Raw genomic sequence first — 18,098 nt, 5'->3', positions numbered from 1 at the left:
TTTCCACTCCACTCCTGCTGGACAGCAAATCCCAGCCACCTTCTGGCTCAAATCCAGCCCAGTCTTTGGGACTGACAAAAAACAACTGTGATACTCACATATTACAAAAGCTTATTTAATTCCACAGACTCAAACATTCAATTCCAGAATTGCTGTCCTCCAAATCCCAATTATAAGTTGATTTTCAAAACAAAAATCACATTTCTTTGTGCTTTCTGTGAAGATGATGTTCCAACAGTAGGAGGTGCTCCCTCAGCCAGCCTACCACACAAGCTCTGATGCCCCTGGATAGTGGTGTATCCAGGATTGCTTTTATGGCTTTGCAAATAACTGTTTCAAGTTTAACACACACCCCCCCATCCCTTCCAGCTGTGGCACTGAACAAAACGAGCCACAGAGCTTGATGATGACACGTGTGGAGGTTCAAGGAGCCAGAACACAGAGCAGTCCTGTCTCTCCAAGTTCTGCAGTCCACAGGAGCTGCAGCAGTGCAGCTGACAGGACAGAGAGCAGTGCATGGCTGCAGTTCTGCCTCAGAGGGTCATATGCTTTTCTGGGGCTTGTTTGTGTGCTAAATAGAGAAAGAGGATACTGGACAGGGCACTAACTAGGAATATCACATCAAACCAACGGTGATAGAAGTTGAACTGGAGCTCTCCCAGGACCTCTGTGATAATGGTGCGGTATTCCGGAGGCATGCTCATGCGGATCAGGAGCACTGATGATACAAAGTACATTCCCTGCAAGTTAAAACAGGGACAGCAGTTACTGCCTCACCTCAGGCTCTGTGGCTAGCAAGGGGCAGCACACAAAGACACTGTTATGTGTTCAAACACACACAAGGCAGGCATGCAGAAATGCACACGGGTATGCCCACGGTTCTCCATACCCACCATTATCTGTGCTAACAGCAGAACAATAACATTGGAGGACTTGCTGCTGGAAATGGCATAGAAGAACTAGGGAAAAAAAAAAACCAAAAACATTGGAAATAAGCAGTTAGGTAAGTCTGATGTGTCTTAGGACAGTATGAAAGGAACATTGTTTCATCCCAAAATACCCCATCAAAACCATACACTCTAGAGGGCTACCTATAAACTACTCTCATAAACCTTCCATAAACCTTCATAAACCCTAGTCTGCATCAATCTTCCCCAGCCAGCTGCACCTTGTGTTAAAAATCACAAAACAATACACAGAAGGCTAAGCATAGGTACCAAAGGCCAGGTCAAGCCAACGAGTCACATGTCTGTTGAGTTAATGCTTTCAGTCCTACCAGCAGCTTAAATTAAGTAATGCAAATGCTTTTAATCACATCTCATCAACCTTACTAATAAGCCTTGGCTACAGCATCATTTTGAACCCTTGTTTACATTTAACACCTAGATCCCTTCCTGACAGAGACTGGGGAAATATCCTGCAAAAGGTATCCTTCCTATCTTCATCCCTCTGCAAGAATTTATATTCAGACATTTAAACATAAATACATATTGAAGGTTTATACAGTACTTGTTCCATCAAAAGGTGAAGATCTGATAATTAATTTCTCTGTGTAAAACCACTTAACAGTCCTAGTTCTTACCTTTGTAAGTGTGATTAACAACCCTCTAATAGAGGTAACAATGATTATTCCAACAAGAATAAAGGAAATGTGCTGAGACCAGAATTTGACCTGTATCAACAAGAACACAGTTAAAACTTTAACAATAACTTCATTTACGCCACCTTGTATAGCTGCCAATTCTTCAGGATCTTTGTCTCTCCTAATTGTACAGATATCTACTGTAGACAAGGTTTATATAACAGACATTTTCACAAATGTATTAGCAACTGTTTACTCCAAACACAAGAGAAGGAGATTTAGATTACACCAATCACAAAGAATCCCATTTTCATAGATTGTGTAAATGACAGAACAACTATTTGCATAAAAAAATAAAAATTACTTTGGAGCTGAATGTATTCATCTAAGCAGATTGTGTAAAGTGCTTCTATTTCTCCAAAACAAAAAAACCCAAATCACTGCCTGTTTGGCAAGACCACATCCCCATCTCAGCATAAAATCAATGTGAAAGCAACATGCATGGTGCATTTTCCTTTCCTCCTCAATAAGTCAAAAGGAAAGCCATATTCTCAGGGTCTATCACTTTCTCCCTAGCAGCAGGATGCTTTTATTTAGAGAAGATACGAATTGCTGAAAAGGCTGCAAGAATTAATAAAGGCTCACATCAAACTGGATTCCCAGGTAATTTACAGTGATCTCAATTCCTCTTGTGACTGGATCAGTCTTCCCCACACGGTCAAATACAATATTGATGGTTGCCTGCAAGAGAGATGGATTTACATTCAAGCAAAAAGGAAAAACAATTCTCACTCTCACAGGTGAGGCTCATTGTACCACCAAGAAAAGGGCAGGGGGTGGTCAGACTGCCAAAGGCAGCACAAAACACATCCATGTAAGAATTACTGGTGTAATGCTGTATAGAAAAAGCCAGATACAGAGCTTTATTTCAATCAAGGGCCAGTTTCTTTCAGAATTTCTGGATTTTAAACAAATTAGAGCATTACTTAATGAACTGCATGCATAGCATAATGTATGCAGGGTATAGCTGCATACATCCACAAAAAATGAAATAAAACGTTTACATACCATGAAGATTTTCCAGACACAATAGATGGAGAAAAAATAACCCAAAAAGTTAAAGTATTTTCCCTGGAAAGTTTTTGAATACTCTATTCTCTCCTGGAAATACAAAATAAGAGAGAGGGAGCAGAACATTAAAAAATATGTCATTTTCACAAGCACCCACAACATAAAATTGTAGTGGAGCACCAACAGTAGGAAACACAGCCCTATCTTTCTACATATTTTAATTCAAATGTTTCTGAACTCCTAAGTGTTAATTTATAAGCTTGTAAATAGTTACAGGGCCATGGGGCAGACACAAGGATGGATCTGAACTGCCACCTAGCCCTGACGTTAAAGGAACAGATCCTCAGTCCACTGCATTACAACATTTCACCATTTACCTCCTGAACAGGTTTCAATTTCTCATAACACATCTTCTCTTTCAAACTACTCTGACCCCCCAACACCCATCTGGGCAGTTATTTGCTGTGTACCTTTGTTGCATGCAAGTCAGCAGTTTCCAGGAAAAGCTGCCGACTCAATTCTTCCAGGGCATCCACTTCTTGCTGGATAAGGGACAGATCTGGCAAACCAACATAGTCAAGGCTAGAACACATCATGAATTATTAACTAACATTCCCCACCTTCAGCTCAAGGGCCAGATCTAATGGTTTGGTCTCTTTTTAGATCCAGACCAGCTCTGTAATTCAGTCTTCATGGTCCTCATTAAAACAGCAAGAAAGAAATCTGAAGGATGAACCTGATGCACACTACTCCAGTTAAGGAGGTAGGCAGGACACGGTATTCAGGCAGTCATGCACCAACCTCTTTGCCTGGGAAACACATCACAGAATAGAACCAGAGCTCTCAAAAACTGCTGCTCCACTTTGATCAGTGTCCCTTGCCACTGAAGTGCATCTCACAATATGTCATCTCAGATCATCTCATAAACAAAACTGCTGAGTAACTGCTGCAAGAGATTAGTGATTCATATGAATAGTCTGTCAAACAGCCAAATTCTGATTTTAGCAGCTAGTGTGAAAGGAGAGGAAGAAGAGTCCTCAGCCTCAAATATGCAAAATGCACTTCAAGTGGTCTGACAGAAATCATTGGTAAGCAACTCTGTTAGAGAAGTACAGATCTTTGTCATTCCCAAGAGATTCCTTCTACAGGGAACTGGATGATCTTTAAGGTCCCCTCTAACCCAAATCATTCTATGACTCTGTGGTAAGTGTGCACATCAAGTGTCCCCTGATCTGCTGTACACCTCACACATGGTGATGCAACAGAACATTTATAGAGCAGGGCAAAAACATAAAACTTCTGCCTGTGTCACAGTAAAACTGTGCCCAAGGCCTGGGCAAAAGGTCAGACAGTGCCAGAGAACAAACTTCCCAGGAGACACTAGGCTTGAAATGTGCTGAAACACAAATGCTTTGTGACTGTCCCAGCTAACACTCTACCTCTCAAAACAAAGAAAGCTGGATCCACCTCCCAAGGCAGGTGCCAGCATGCAGATGAAGGATACTTTCACTGCCAGGAACAGATGTTGTAACACTTTTTATCATTCCCCAGAAGCCAGTGGGTCTGTTATGCACTTCGCCTCTCTGGAACATTGTCCTGTGAGCCACTGCTATCCTGAAAGAACAGCAAACACAAGTCCTTATGAATACAATATTTTTATGAAAAATCAAAACAAGAAAAAAAAAAAATCCACCAGTTTCTTAGAAGTTGTTAAACTAAATTCACCAAAAATAGATGACCCTTTTTTCTTCCCCTAAGCACCAATCCCACTACATAAAATTATCCTGATTAGGTCTGGAGTAGAGCCCAGATCTAATCAAGTGAGATTCAATGAGACACTTCCCAAGCCTTCCATTCAGGATCCTGTTTCAACCCTCAAAGGATTTAAACCCAGTTAAACATTCAGAATTCAAAGGGATTTCTCAGCCATATGATTAGTTGCTTTCCTTTTCTCAAACACATGACTGTGTTATCTCCAGCTCAGGAATTAGAAGACTTCTGATGCTCTTCCCTCCCCTTGGACACCTCTTCTTTATCACAGCACACCCGCCTTTTCCATGGAGCTATGAGCTCTGGATGGTGTGCAGAGCACTCTCTGGTATGCTGTCACTCACTGCTGGGCTGCATGACAAGCTGCTATGAAGCAGAAACACATAAATCCATTCTTGGACTGAACCACTGGATGCTTCAGGCGATCTGAACGTGACTCCTGAAGTTAATTCCAACACTCCAGCAGCAGCTGTGTATCGTCCCTCACACTTCCATGTGCACCACAGCATAATCCCCACGAGCAGTGTTGGCTTCTGGTCTCCTTCCCTCACATTTCTCCCCACTGAAATTTGTGAGCAAGTTATCCATTCCTAAGCTGAAAACTATTCACAGGATTCTCAGGATGATGCATGATTCTGCGGTGTTTAGTCCCTTTCTTGTAGCTGCAGCCAGCATTGCTACATTTGGCACTGAGCCCTCTTCAAGGATGTTGATAAGTAACGTAATAAAAAAAAATTTAAAAATCGTTCCATCATTCCTCTGACATCAGCAAAAGAAACACCCTTGGGGCACCCTACATACAGATAAAAGCACATATGGCCACGGACTACAAATAACAGAGATCTCAGAATTCTGATAGCTGCCAAATGTAAGAAATGCATTTTTAATCCTTGCTTTCTTCACAGTACACAGATTCACAATGGGCCATCCCAAATGATCCACAGCATTGCAGCAAAAATGCAGCAACGTCCAGGGGAAACACCTTATAGATACACAAAGGCAAATCTTCTCTTTTTAGAGGTGGCAGGGATCTCTGTATCCACACAGCAGCCAGGACTTCTGGAGACCTCACAGAACGGATCCACAGGCAAACCCCACATGCTCTGCGTGTAGATTGGTAATGACAGTGTGTGGTATTTGCATGTCACATCAGCTGATCTGACTCTAACATGACACAAATGAAGCAATGCCATCAGAATGCTGGCATTTCAAAGCTGAGGATTAGTTATGTCACACCTGCAAGAACAAGTATAAAGAATCTGACAGCCTTAGAGGTGAGTTTTCATAAGGCTTTACTCGATGGTGCTCAGGAAGAAGAGAAAAGTGATTCCTGTGCAAAAACCATCAGGGCAAACAACTTTCACCAGCTATCTGCTGCTGACTAGAAAGCCAGCATGAATAAGAGTTGGCATGAGAAGAAATGCCAGGATCAGCAAAGAAAACAAAAAGCTTTATGTTCTATTGACTTACAGCTCTTGTGCTCACTGATAAGTTCTGAGCTATCAGTAGTACTGAGAAGGTGGCCAGCACATCACTGACAATTAATGGAACTGCAGCATTTCCCCTGAGCTGGAAAATACTGCTATTCCCACTTGTTCTGCCAATTACTTGGTTGCATTTGGACTGATACATGTTTAACCTTTTAAATTTGGCTTTACATGAGCAGATAGTCCAATCATGCAAGCCCACTGCTCCCTGTCAAAGCAAAAAAAAGAACAAGAATCTACAGAACTCAAGCTTCTGCTACTTCTTGCACAGTTCTGAGATTACTTAGTTTTGCACATCGTTTTGGGTTTTTTGTTGGGTTTTTTAAAACATATACATGAGTTTCATTATAATTCCCGAGTGATTAATACATGGCTCTTCACAGCGGTTGGGAAGTTGCCATATTCAGAAGATTTCCTGGTCATAGAAAGGCATGAATGTGCTAGTTAGTTACAAGCCTCTGGCATCCTGACTTTTACCCCAACATCACTCTCCCTGAACCAGAGGTCCAAAAACACGGTACAAAACAAAAGAGCAGAGTCGGAAACAGCACTACACAGTATCAAAATTTTAACTGTGGCATTCTTTTAGAGTGCTTCCAGTCAATTAAATCAATTAAAACTCAGTAATTAAATTCTCTCACTACTTACCATCTCACACATGACCACAGAGTTAACAGCTGCTCACCACTTAACATTTTCAAAGGGGAAGGACGTTATGCTTTAACTACACTTCCATCAGCTAATACTCATCAGCAGATACACATGGTGATAAATTTGGCAAAGTTCTATCTAAACTCCCCTGCACATGTTAAAAGTTCCATTGAAACTTAAAGGCACCAAAAATAAAGTTTGGGAGACTGTTGTGTCAGACAGTCAAACCTTTGAAGTAACTCCAGTAACTGGATTTATTCTGCACTACTAGCAAGACGTGAAATATGTAATACTGATATGAAATATGCAGACAAAAATCTTTCCAGTGTAAATCAAATTACATGGTTTCTGAAAGTAGGTGTTTTTTTTAGCTTGGGGGACATGAAATAAGCTAAACCAATGCCAGCAGAGTTCTGATGGCACACTGATGTACTACAGTATATCCACATTAGCAATGTTTTGCAATTCTGCAAAACTTAACCAACATGAACCTTGCTGTTTGCAAGAATACAGCTGTGTCCACACCAGCTCACTACCCAGCTTCAGCTTTGACCAGGATCCACCATATATACAAACCACGTTCTGTCCTGAAACCACGAGTAAGAGCCAGCTGTAGTGGCCTAAGGGTCCCTGACTCAGTGGGAGAGAAAGGTGCCCATCCTACAGGTAAGATATTCTGCCAGCAGAGAGTTACAAATGGTCTTGGAAGCCTAATTTGTGCCACTGCAGCCACCAAGGGCACTGCTTAGTGTTAAAAACAGCCATGCATCAGGCCAGAACAAAACACCACACAGCTCAACCCAATTCAGATTTCAAGAACCATCTTATACCACACTGACTGTAAATCCTTGAGATAAATAATTTCGTGCTAATGTTGTCCTCTCACCTTTTTTTCTTGCTAACAATCATGTCCATAGTCTGAAGGAGTCGTCGCTCCAGAGCCAGAATATCTGCATCTGTCACATTCCTGCAAAATAAAGACCCCAGTTAGGCCTGTTAGCCCATTTCAGAGGAGATGTGCACATGCCTGTGAGGCAAAGAAAAGCCTGTATAAGGGGAATATGCAGAGCAATGGAAATGGTTTTAGCATGCAGACATGACAGCAGCTAGATTCAGAAAAAAAGTAACAAAAAAACTTCAAACAATGCCACAGGAAAAGTAAAAAAATAATCTCAAAAAGCTGGACAAGTATTTCACAAGGCTGAAGTTACCTGAGAAAGTAGGACATGTAAGTGTATGGACAGTTGACAGCCCCAAATCCTGACAGCAAAGCCATGAGTGTCACTCCAATCACACCAACACGGCTGATGAGCTGTTCTATAGACAGGATTCCTGAGGGAGGGAAAAACATGGCATCAGCAACCTTGCTCTCTTCACTCTGCTCGGAACTCGGTGCCTTCCTAACATAACATAGAGCTGCTTAATTAATCTGACTGCCTTCCCACTGCAATGACCCCAGGTAACAGGAAGGACAGACAGGGACTAGGAGAAGAAAGGGGTAGGAAGTCTCCCTCAGAAATCACGTTATCCTGCTTAGAAACAGAGATGGGGAACTCCAGCTATGAAGAAACTTAAGACAGACATATGGATATGTGGAGAGGACTAAATATCAATATTTTGGTTCCAAACTAATAAAACATGTTTGCCATTTGCTGAGGTGAGAACCCAGATCTTCCACCAGGCACTTATAAAGGAGTGTCTTCCAGAAAGGTACTTCTGCAATTATCACCAAACCAGCTGGTCCTGGCAAACTGGCCTAAAAAAGTCTGAACCCCCATCCCATTAGAAACGACCCCTCCATATCAGATACAAGCTGTGCTTGTAGGACAGTGGGGTTGGGAAGCTTAAGCTGCTCCTGGCTGTTCAATGCTCATCTGGTTGACACCAACATGTTGTTGAGGTGACCACCAACAAGGTCTTCTACCTGAGCACCAAGTGGACTCTAAAACTTGTAATTCAACATGAACATCAAGCCTGTGCTGTAACCATCACCAAGCATTGAAGCTGCATTTATTCTTAACCACAGACCTCAACCTGCCTTTCCAGGACACAGTGTCATGTGTAGTAAACACCAGTCACTTTTTGGGGAGCTGGTTATAGAGCAGCTGCCACACACAGCACATTTAGAGCTTACACGATTGCAAAGCTGAGATGGCTGAGCGCCAAACCACATTTCATGCTTCAGAGAAGTGGAATGAATGATGAAAACAAGGCAAAAAGACTTCACAAAGGGAAACTGAGACACCCAGTCATGTGCAGCTGCATAGAGATTTACAGGAGCTACAGAATGTGCTACAATACACTGGCCTTTTGCCCCACGCACTGTCAGACTGCAGCACTTAAAACAGAGGTGCCTTCAAAATGACATGACATTCCACTGGTTGGAGCAATGCTTCCCCATGAAACTCACACATAAAATGAATGAATGTTCCATCAACTCAAACAGAGGTAGGAGCTTTATTAGAATACTGGTGTGTCATTAAGCATAACCTTCCATAACAAGCTCCCAACCTCAGGTCTGTTAGATAAGCTGCAGTCCAAGGGAGCCCTTGCTCAATGGTGAACTGCTCAGCTGCAGGACACTGCCATCCCCAGTGCCTGAATTGGGTCACCACTCCCTGACACAGGAAACCCACAGCAGCCTTGTCTGTGCATGCAGGACAGCAGCACCCCAACAACACAGCAGGGAACAAACATGTGCAATCCTTTGCTCTAACCTCATGTCTACATCTGGTAGGATGAGGCACTGTAGAACTCTTAAGTGGAGGTATCACACCCTGTAAAGCACTCTACTACCCATTCTGGAAATCTGCAGGTGTTACATAGCCTCCTAAAACCTTTTGGTGACATAAAGAGGATTACCCAAACCCTATGGCTGAGTTTCCACAGGATTGTTACATTCTGCCAACTCCAGCAGCTTCTGCAGCTCACAGTGGATACAATTTTTTCTTGGCAATGGAACACTGGGCAGAGGGATCTGCCCTATAGATCAGGAACTGGATTTCTGAGGTAAATGACAACGGCAAAACACAGACACACATTTATCTCAGGAAACTTTTAGGATCACAGATGAAAGGGTGAGCACACCCTTCATCAGCTGGTATCCTTCAACTTCTCATAAGAGTACAGAGTCAAGCAGCTTCCCACAGAACAGAAGGACTAAGCTGAGCATTTTGTACACAGACATATTCACCAATTTCCATCAAACTGACTGAATTTCACCTACTGGGAACAATATCCAAACAATCTTCCAGTGCAGGGGAAATAGAAGGGCAATATAAGATACACAGGTAACTCCACTGACAAATAGTCTGGTTCTAACAGCATTACAATCCTGCACAGCCAGGCACATGCCATCTCTGTTGGACCCAAGTGCACACAGTATTGTCACACTGAAAATACTCATGACCACAACAGAGACACCCAAGCTAATTCTGTACACAAACAGCTCTGGCATCCAGCAGGATTTACCAACCCACACTCCAGTTCCATGCAATTGCACAGCCTCTGGGCTCAGGCACAGCAGGAATCTGTACCAAAGCCAGCACAACTGCCAGGCCCCTTGCTGGCTACAGTCTGTGCAGCTCTGGAGTTTAGGCACACTGCTGTGTTTTGGACACAACTGGACAGCCATTCATGCTAAACTCATCTGATTTCAGCCACAAGAAAGAAAAACTTGACTGAAAAAACGTCAGATTAAGGATTGGTTGTTCATCTTCTTCTTCTTAAATAAACTAGGTTTAGTCTCCACAATAGAAAGAAGTAGGTAAATAAAAATTGTGATCAACTTTTTGTGGAGATAAAGTTTCTGTGTCCTCAAAAGTACATCATGTCCTTACATAGTCTAGGTTCAGTTAGAACTTACTTCCTTCAAGTTTTGCTGTGGTACTGAAAGAAAACTAATGAAAATAATCCAGATGTATCCAGCCATTTCTGTCAGTCTGACAACCTTCACATTGCAGATTTCAAAGCAGAGCAGACCCTCAGTTTCAGGAACTGCTTTCTACAGTGCCAGCTGCAGAGCTGAGATAATAACAGCTCCAAAATAGAAGTGAAATAACAAAGTCTATTTGCAGGAGGGAAGAAATCAGCAAGAAAATGAAACTCACCATGTTTTGGGCTGAGGATAGGAAATGGATCTCCCAGCTTCCAGAAGAAATACATGAATGTCAACCACACAACACATGCAAAAAGTAGTTTCTGTCTGTGCACTAATAGAGAGGAGAAAGGGAGTGTTTAAAATAGGCTCTTCCTTTAGGGCTTTTTATAGCTTTCAACATTTCTACATTGATCTAAATGCTACTTTGAGAACTGGTGGCCAAAGCAAGTGACACCTGACAGAGCCACAGCTTGCAGTGTGCACCCCTTCACCTCCCACAAGGCTCCCCTGTCCACATGGGACCATTTCACTGCTTCTCTCTTGTGTGATCTTGAATGTGAATCTTAAATATTTCATTTTTGTGGCAAAACTACACATTTCATATTCCCAACCTACATGCCTAAGCTTCACACAAAAGAGTGATGTCTAGAGTGTCCATGAGCCCATGGAAGAGGCCTCATCCAGACAGCAGAAACAAAACCAGCAAAAGCAATTTACTGAGCTTTTCTGCTTCAGAAGTGATTTATTGAGCTTCTCTGCCTCATTTCTTTTGCCCCCTAGCAGAAAAACACAGCCCTGCCAAGGGTTGCAGAGTTTGGCTGCAAGCTTAAAATTGCAAAGGAACAAATCCCAGTAATATTACTCCGAAGTGCTCAACTTTCTGTTGAAACCCATGAAGAAAAGCAGCATTTGCTGGGGTCACGTAAAGCATTTCCTGACTGTTCAATGTATGGTTCATGATAAAGCATAAAGTTCAAAAGAGAAGGTATTTAGCCAGAACAAAACCAGGGCAAGGAGGGAGGTACAAGGACAGTAACCAAAATTATTTCTAATTTGCATTTCTAGGCTCAAATTAGCAGCTCCCTGGCCACAAACCAAGTACTCACATAATCTGATATTGCTCACAACAAAGTAACCAATGTAGAAGGGCACCATGAAGACCAGGATGAGCAAAATGACACACAGGTTCAGCTTCCAATGAAAATATCGAGAGCTGAAACAAAGACAAAATACTGATTAACACAACATCATAATACAACAAATTTCTCAAAGAAAATTGCATGTCAGTGAAATCTTTTCAACTACATCAAGCAATGAATATAATTGGCTTAGCATATAGAATAATCTGGATTTTTTTTATTAGGGTAGAAGAGAGGGAGTTGTTTGGTTTGGGGTTTTGTATAGTTTTATTTTTAAATACAGAGGTCAAGAATGTCTATTTAAAACTAAATAACTGTCCAGAAAACCACACTGGGTATTTTATCAAATACTGTATTTTCTATGGTGACTAATGCCAGTTGCAGCATGATTCATGTGACTGACTGCTCATCCAGTTGAACAGTAAATTAAAACTAATTATAAGCAGTAATTAATTTTCTAATGAACAGCTGAGTCAAAAAAAGAGCTAATTCATACTGAAAAGACTAAAAATATTCAAAGTTGATAAATCAGCATGTTTCACTTCAGAGTGGATTCTCATCTGCAAGACTTTGCAAAGCAAAGTATTTATATATGTATTTATAAATACATATATAGATCAATATGATGAACACTCCTCTGACCGAGTTAGAGTAGTCAAATGCAGGTGAGATTCATCTTGGCTGAACTGAACTTTCAATTTACTTTAACAGGAAAATACATGTCCCCATTCCCCACACTAACTCATATCCTTTTTATCCTCAGGGAAGATGAAATTACAAGGATCCTTGTCACTTTTTCCTAACTAATTCAGAAGCAAACATTTTCATCTATACTGAAGTCTAGCCCTTTATTGAAGCTTCTAAAACCATTCTCCTCAGTGATCTCTCTGGGTTCCAGCCCCATGCATTAATAACACACAGAACTAACATTACCTTTCATCAGTTCTGTACTTCTTGCCTTTCAAGCCCTTTGACTACTCTCTTATATTTCAGATGAGATATAATAAGAAGAGATCCAACTTAGCCTCTACATGTTATTGTTCTATCTTCTCTTTCCTACTGACTTCCAAAGATGACAGTTTTTAACATCACCTTTATGTAAAAGTCTTCATCCTATTGTTGAGGAGGGATTCACCTTTGATTCACAAATCCTGTATTGTTACAGACATAGCTTGCACTCCACAATTAGCTTCACATCTTATTCACTCCTCTGACCACCAAAGAAAAACCAGTGCTTAAGCATTCTGTACTCTTTAGCATCTGAAAAGTGCTCTTAGCATGATCTGAACAGTTACAATACTTCCATAAAAGAAATAATTTCTTTTAACTTCACAAATGGAGAACATCAAAGGCAAAAGCCTTGCCCTAAGGACCTAGACCAATTGTTAATAGCAATTGCATGGAAAATTGGAAGCTTATGGCTACTAGTCCCATGTTCTGTCAAATAAATAAATGTTACTGCACAAACATCTTCATTGAGCTGCTGACAGTTTTCTCCTGTGATTTCCCCAATCCAAGACTAATCCATTAATTTAGAAGTTAGACTGAAGATGCTGCAGAGCACAAGGCAGGCCAGTCCCCAGTGGGCTCCCAGACTCACCTGCTGTTCAGCACTCCCAAAATCTCAAAGATGATGAGCTCAAACATGGTACAAGAGAAGGCAAAAGTCACAGAGAAGATCACCTGGACCACATACTGTCGCACCTGCAATGCAGAGAACAACCCAGAGACATCAGGCACTTCCATTTCTGGAATGGCATCCTGATATCCTCAGATGACAAAACAAATTCCAAGGTATGATGGCCCACAACTGGGTCTCTTGCTTAAAGGCACCAAGCCCTTTATCTGCTTAGGAGGAAGCCAAAAGCCTCTTGGAAAACAGAGGGCAAACTCATACACTAAGAGAGCTCTTTCACATTAACCTTAGTTTTAAAAATAAAATCCGCATCAGAAAAACTGCTGGGGTCTGAATTTGGCTTGCACCTAAACCACGTCTGACCTAGACTACAATCTCATACTCCACTATGGATAAGAGAATGGTGTTTTAGCCTGTCCAATCCTCACAACCAATTCAGCTGCAATTGACATATCTCACTAGGTTTAAAGTTAACCACTGGATTTGATTTTGTCTCAAAAATTTCACCTTATATAAGGTGAGCTTACCCACCTTTAAAAGGCAAAACAGCTCCCTCAGTTTCCTTTTACCCCTGCATCTCCTCCATATTTCTGTTTATTTAACAGTAGCCAGTATGGAAACTTTCAGTGGCCACAGAAGAACCCATTTACTCAGATATCTAGGAGTCTTTCAAACAGAAGCACAAAAGGAAATTAAAGACAAAGTAACTGCAGATAAGATAAAAGGGATTAAAGAGAGGAATAAGGCTAAATGCAGTTTTAAAAATATTTCTATAATTAGGAGTATTTAAGATACAGACTTGTAATGGAAGGTTTCTTCTCACCTCATAATCCTTGAAGAGCTTTCGCATGAAGAAGAGCCACCCAAATCCAAAGAACAGCACCTGCAGAAGAGACGAGGCACTCAACATTTGCATCCTGCAGCTTCCAAACATAAACCCACTGCACTGCTGAGTGCAAATTAAACAAATGGAAGGAAAAGAGCTAACCCAAAGCACCCAAGATCCACAAAAGATTAAAACTTGCCACAGTACCGTGGAAAAAATAACGTTTTAAATATCTAAGTGCAGCAGACACAAAATGCTATGGCCTTAAGGAAGATCTAGTCAAGACAACAGATTTTGGTGTTCCTAAATTCTCAGAATTCCTCAGGTCCTGGCCTACCAGAATCCTTTGCACTCTTCTTGTTTCACTCTTGTAATCTACAGAATTACAGCCTATGGGTTTTTTTACAGGAAATACAGAAATGGAGGCAAAGCAAACACCTGAGTGTCCACCAGCTACACATCTTCTAGGGATGAGTGAATTCTATAAAAACACCTGCTGTTTCCTGTAGACTAGAAGTGTGTGTGAATTTTTGTCCCCAAATACAACCTGGAGCTGCAGGAAGCCACATGGACAAGGCAGATGAAGCAGAAAAAGCCAGTAACACTTTGCATTTCAGTGGTCATGAAAGCACATTACAAAATTTGTTAAAGTTTCTTCACCTCCAGAAGGGATCAACTTAGTATCACAGCTATTTTGCAGATGACTTAAATGAAGTAAATACAAATTGAACAAGGTGGCCAAAATTGCCATTACCTGTCTTCAGAAAGTAAAAGGGGGCTGTGGTGTCAAGCATCCCATGGGTAGTCCCATCTATTCCTCATAAGACAGAAAGGGAGTGTAATGATTTTAAAAAACCCAAGCAAAAAGAGAATTCAGGAAATACTCAGTGTTTTTTACAGAAGTAGCATTGTCCAAGGCAAAGACAAAATTCAGTGCATGTCAGACACCATGGAATAAAGTCAGTGTGTCTCCTCAGAGCACACGGAAAAGGCCAGAGCTTTCTGCCCACCCTGCCGTGGAGATGAGAAACATTCAAAGACAAAACCAAAGGAATTATTGTGGATTACTTCCCTGCACATCAGGAGTAACCACAGTGGCAAAGGTAACACACTGACATGATTTACAGACAAGGAATACCTGGAATGCTGGGCAAGAAGATCAAACACAGCTGCCTTGAAAGAACAACTGAAATAGGAATGAGGTCGAAAGAGTGCTTTGTAACAGCTGGAAAAACTTGTTTGGGAAGGACTTCAGACTTTAAAGTAGCTGCTAGCAAAAAGGAAAGCTATTCCACAAGCCTCCTATCTCGGGGTCATAAGCTAAATAAGTATGATAAGCAAATGAGATCTACATCAAGTAATTCCACATTTAACAGTGGGAATGAGGAAAAAGGTAGGGACAAACTCTTCAAAAAGAAGTAAAAGATTAAGAGATGAGTAGGTACAATAATAACCAAAAACTAAACAAGATTAGACTCCCCTTGTGTTAGGGACTGTACAAAAGCAAAGAAAGACATTTTGGTAAAAGTTCACACTCTAAGACACTGCAGGTGAACGTGACATGTAAACTCAGTAAAATCTTGAGCATTTGACAATTACATGAGGTGACTTGAACATCTAACTTGGTACTGTTGAAGGTAATGAGAGACTTCAAAGCTGCCATAAGAAGTGAAAGAAAAGCTGTTAGATAAGTTAGAGCTCAGAACTCAAAGCAAAAAAAGTGTGAGTTTTTGTTCTGGGTGAACTGTTAAAAATACCAAAGCTACGCTCTAACCCTAACCCAAACCCTCACCTTCAAGCGACCAAGAGGGAAAAAGTATTATCAAATGGGAGGGAATTATCTTAGAAGAACAATTATCATTGTTCTTCTAAGAAACAGCCAAAAGCTGTCCTGAAAATTGTCAGGAATTAGGGTTGTGCACTGAAATCTATCTAAGACGTGCTGCTGAGAGGGGAAAGGTTCCTTTCCCTCAGCTCATCCCTTATCATTACAGAGCAAAACTTTCACAGCAGCTCAAATCAGATCCCTCTGTGATCCACTTAAACGCATTTGCACCTGCTCCAACCGCCTGGGACCAGCCTTGTCGAGAAACACCAGCAACAAACCAAGCGCTCGGTAGAGACCCGCAAGACGAACTTCCCTGCCTGTCCCAAGTGGAGAAAATTAAATTTAAACGCAAGCGGCGCTCGGTTCTCCTGGGCCGGGCTGGGCTGGGTCGGGCCCGGCCTCCCCTGAGGGTCCGCGCGCCCCCCGCGCGGAGCGCTGCGCATGCGCGCCCCAGGCGCCGCCCCCGCGCTTCCCCAGGCACGGACCGGGCGCAGGGAGAGGGAACCCCGGTGACGGCGGGACCTCCCCGCTCCCTCGCCCTTCTCCCGGCCGGAGGCGCCGCGCCGCAGCGGCGGGGAAGGGGTGCGTACCTGTGAGGTGAACATGATGCTGGAGTCGATGAGGAAGCTCATGGCGGCGCCCAACGCTGCCCGCCCCGCCCGCCGCGCTTCCGGCTCCGGTGGCGGCGGCGGTGCGCAGGCTCGCGGGCGCGTGCCCCGGGCTCGGCGCCCCGCCCTCCTCGCGGAGGGGGCGGGGCCACGGCGGGAAAGCTCCGCGCCCCCCCGCGGGACCGGCCGAGAGGAGGGAACATGGCGGGGGCGGTGTGAGGGGAGCGAGCGGGCATGGCCGCCAGCCTGAGCCCTTCCAAACTCAGCTGCCCTCAAAAGCCGCAGGATGGGCACCCGCTGCTGGCCTGGGGGCAGAAGGGGGTGTGCGAGGCACAAAGAGAAGGGGAGGGTGGACACCGACCTCTGGGGGGGGGGACACGGACCTGTTGGAGCAAGTCCAGAGGAAGCCATCGAGTTAACTGGAGGGATGGAGCACCGCTCCTGTGGCAAAAGGCTGAGGAAATTTGGATTGTTCAGCCTGCAAAAGAGACGGCTTAGGGGTGACCTAATTGCAGCCTTGCAGTGTGTGAAGGGAGCCTGCAAGAAAGATGGAAAGGGGCTTTGTGCAAGAGCATGGAATGGCAGGACAAGGGGGAATGGATTCAAACTGAAAGAGGGCAGGTTTAGATTAAACATTGCAAAGAAATTCTTTACTGTGAGGCTGGTGAGGCACTGGAACAGGTTACCCAGAGACGTGGATGCCCCATCCCTGGAAGTGTTCAAGGCCAGGTTGGTGAAGCTCTGGACAGCCTGGTCTGGTGCGTGTCCATGGCAGGGCTGTGGAGCTGGATGGTCTTTAAGCTCTCTTGAAGACCCAAACAATTCTGTGACTCCTCTGCAGGGCAGCAGAGACACCACAACTGCTCCTGGCCCATCTTCCCCCCTAGGGGACATTGATCTGGAGCCCTCTCCATCCTCCCTCCACTGCAGATGCCTTTCAGGACTTGCAATTACAATATACCAAGGAATGGGGCCAGAAGGGAAGCAAAAGTGCAGACAGGGAATTTCCTGATGGCTATCGGTGTGAGATCCGATCCTTCATGTCACAGTCGTGTTCCCACTTGACCTTCATGGCGTCTGAATCTTTTTCCTCTTAAATACACACCTTGAGGAAATGGCCTCAAGTGGCACCAGGAGACATTTAGATTCGACATTAGGGGGAAAAAAATCACAGAAAAGATTGTAAAACATTGGAACGGACTGCGCAGGGAAGTGGTGGAGTCACCATCCCTGGAAATGTTTGAAAAACATGGATATGGTGCTTGAGGACATGGTTTGGTGGTGGTGCTGGGTTGGCAATTGGACTTGATGGTCTTGGAGCCCTTTTCCAACCTTAATGCTTCTGATCCTATGATTCTAACCATTGCCACTCAAAACTCTCTGTATTCAAAATAATGAACAAGAAGAGAAGAACCAAGTTGTGAGTTTAACAAAGTACAGATCCCCTGCTGACTGAAAATCAGGGAACTTTATTCATTGCAACTCATTTCACTAGGAAAACAAATCTATGTTTGGTTGTGCCAAGACACCAGATTAGTCCCACAGTCTCTGGTTGTTTGGCTTTCTGTCTTGCTCTCAGACTTCTTGGTTTGAAATTTGTCTCCTTGTCTGCAGTATTGC

General features: G+C 43.0%; 1 protein-coding gene across 1 annotated transcript; it reads right to left on the bottom strand.

Annotated features, from left to right (window-relative positions):
* Positions 1–99: 99 nt before the first annotated feature.
* On the bottom strand, positions 100–16,574 carry GPR89B (G protein-coupled receptor 89B). Its single transcript, XM_041420969.1, has 14 exons — positions 16,461–16,574; positions 14,040–14,099; positions 13,181–13,284; positions 11,548–11,654; positions 10,671–10,772; positions 7,773–7,893; positions 7,448–7,528; positions 4,158–4,267; positions 3,124–3,212; positions 2,651–2,743; positions 2,228–2,323; positions 1,583–1,672; positions 894–959; positions 100–740 (listed from the first exon to the last, which is right to left on the bottom strand). Exons 1-14 carry the CDS (start codon positions 16,500–16,502, stop codon positions 534–536), a joined length of 1,368 nt encoding a protein of 455 aa, XP_041276903.1. The 5' UTR covers positions 16,503–16,574; the 3' UTR covers positions 100–533.
* Positions 16,575–18,098: the final 1,524 nt, after the last annotated feature.

The sequence above is a fragment of the Onychostruthus taczanowskii genome, unplaced genomic scaffold (genome assembly GCF_017590055.1).
Source record: "Onychostruthus taczanowskii isolate IOZ18803 unplaced genomic scaffold, ASM1759005v1 scaffold67, whole genome shotgun sequence".
NCBI classification, from domain to species: domain Eukaryota; kingdom Metazoa; phylum Chordata; class Aves; order Passeriformes; family Passeridae; genus Onychostruthus; species Onychostruthus taczanowskii.
The sequence above is the reverse complement of the archived record's forward strand: the minus strand, read 5'-3'. Positions and strand labels throughout refer to the sequence as shown.

Bases quoted from the DNA above. Each gene is read 5' to 3' on its own strand.
- GPR89B (XM_041420969.1), bottom strand. From the start codon at position 16,502: ATGAGCTTCCTCATCGACTCCAGCATCATGTTCACCTCACAG. The intron at 11,655-13,180 runs GTGAGTCTGGGA...TCTTTGTTTCAG, and splicing joins TTGGGAGTGCTGAACAGCAG to CTCTCGATATTTTCATTGGA. The intron at 7,894-10,670 runs GTGAGTTTCATT...TCCCTCCCTCAG, and splicing joins TATCCTCAGCCCAAAACATG to GAATCCTGTCTATAGAACAG.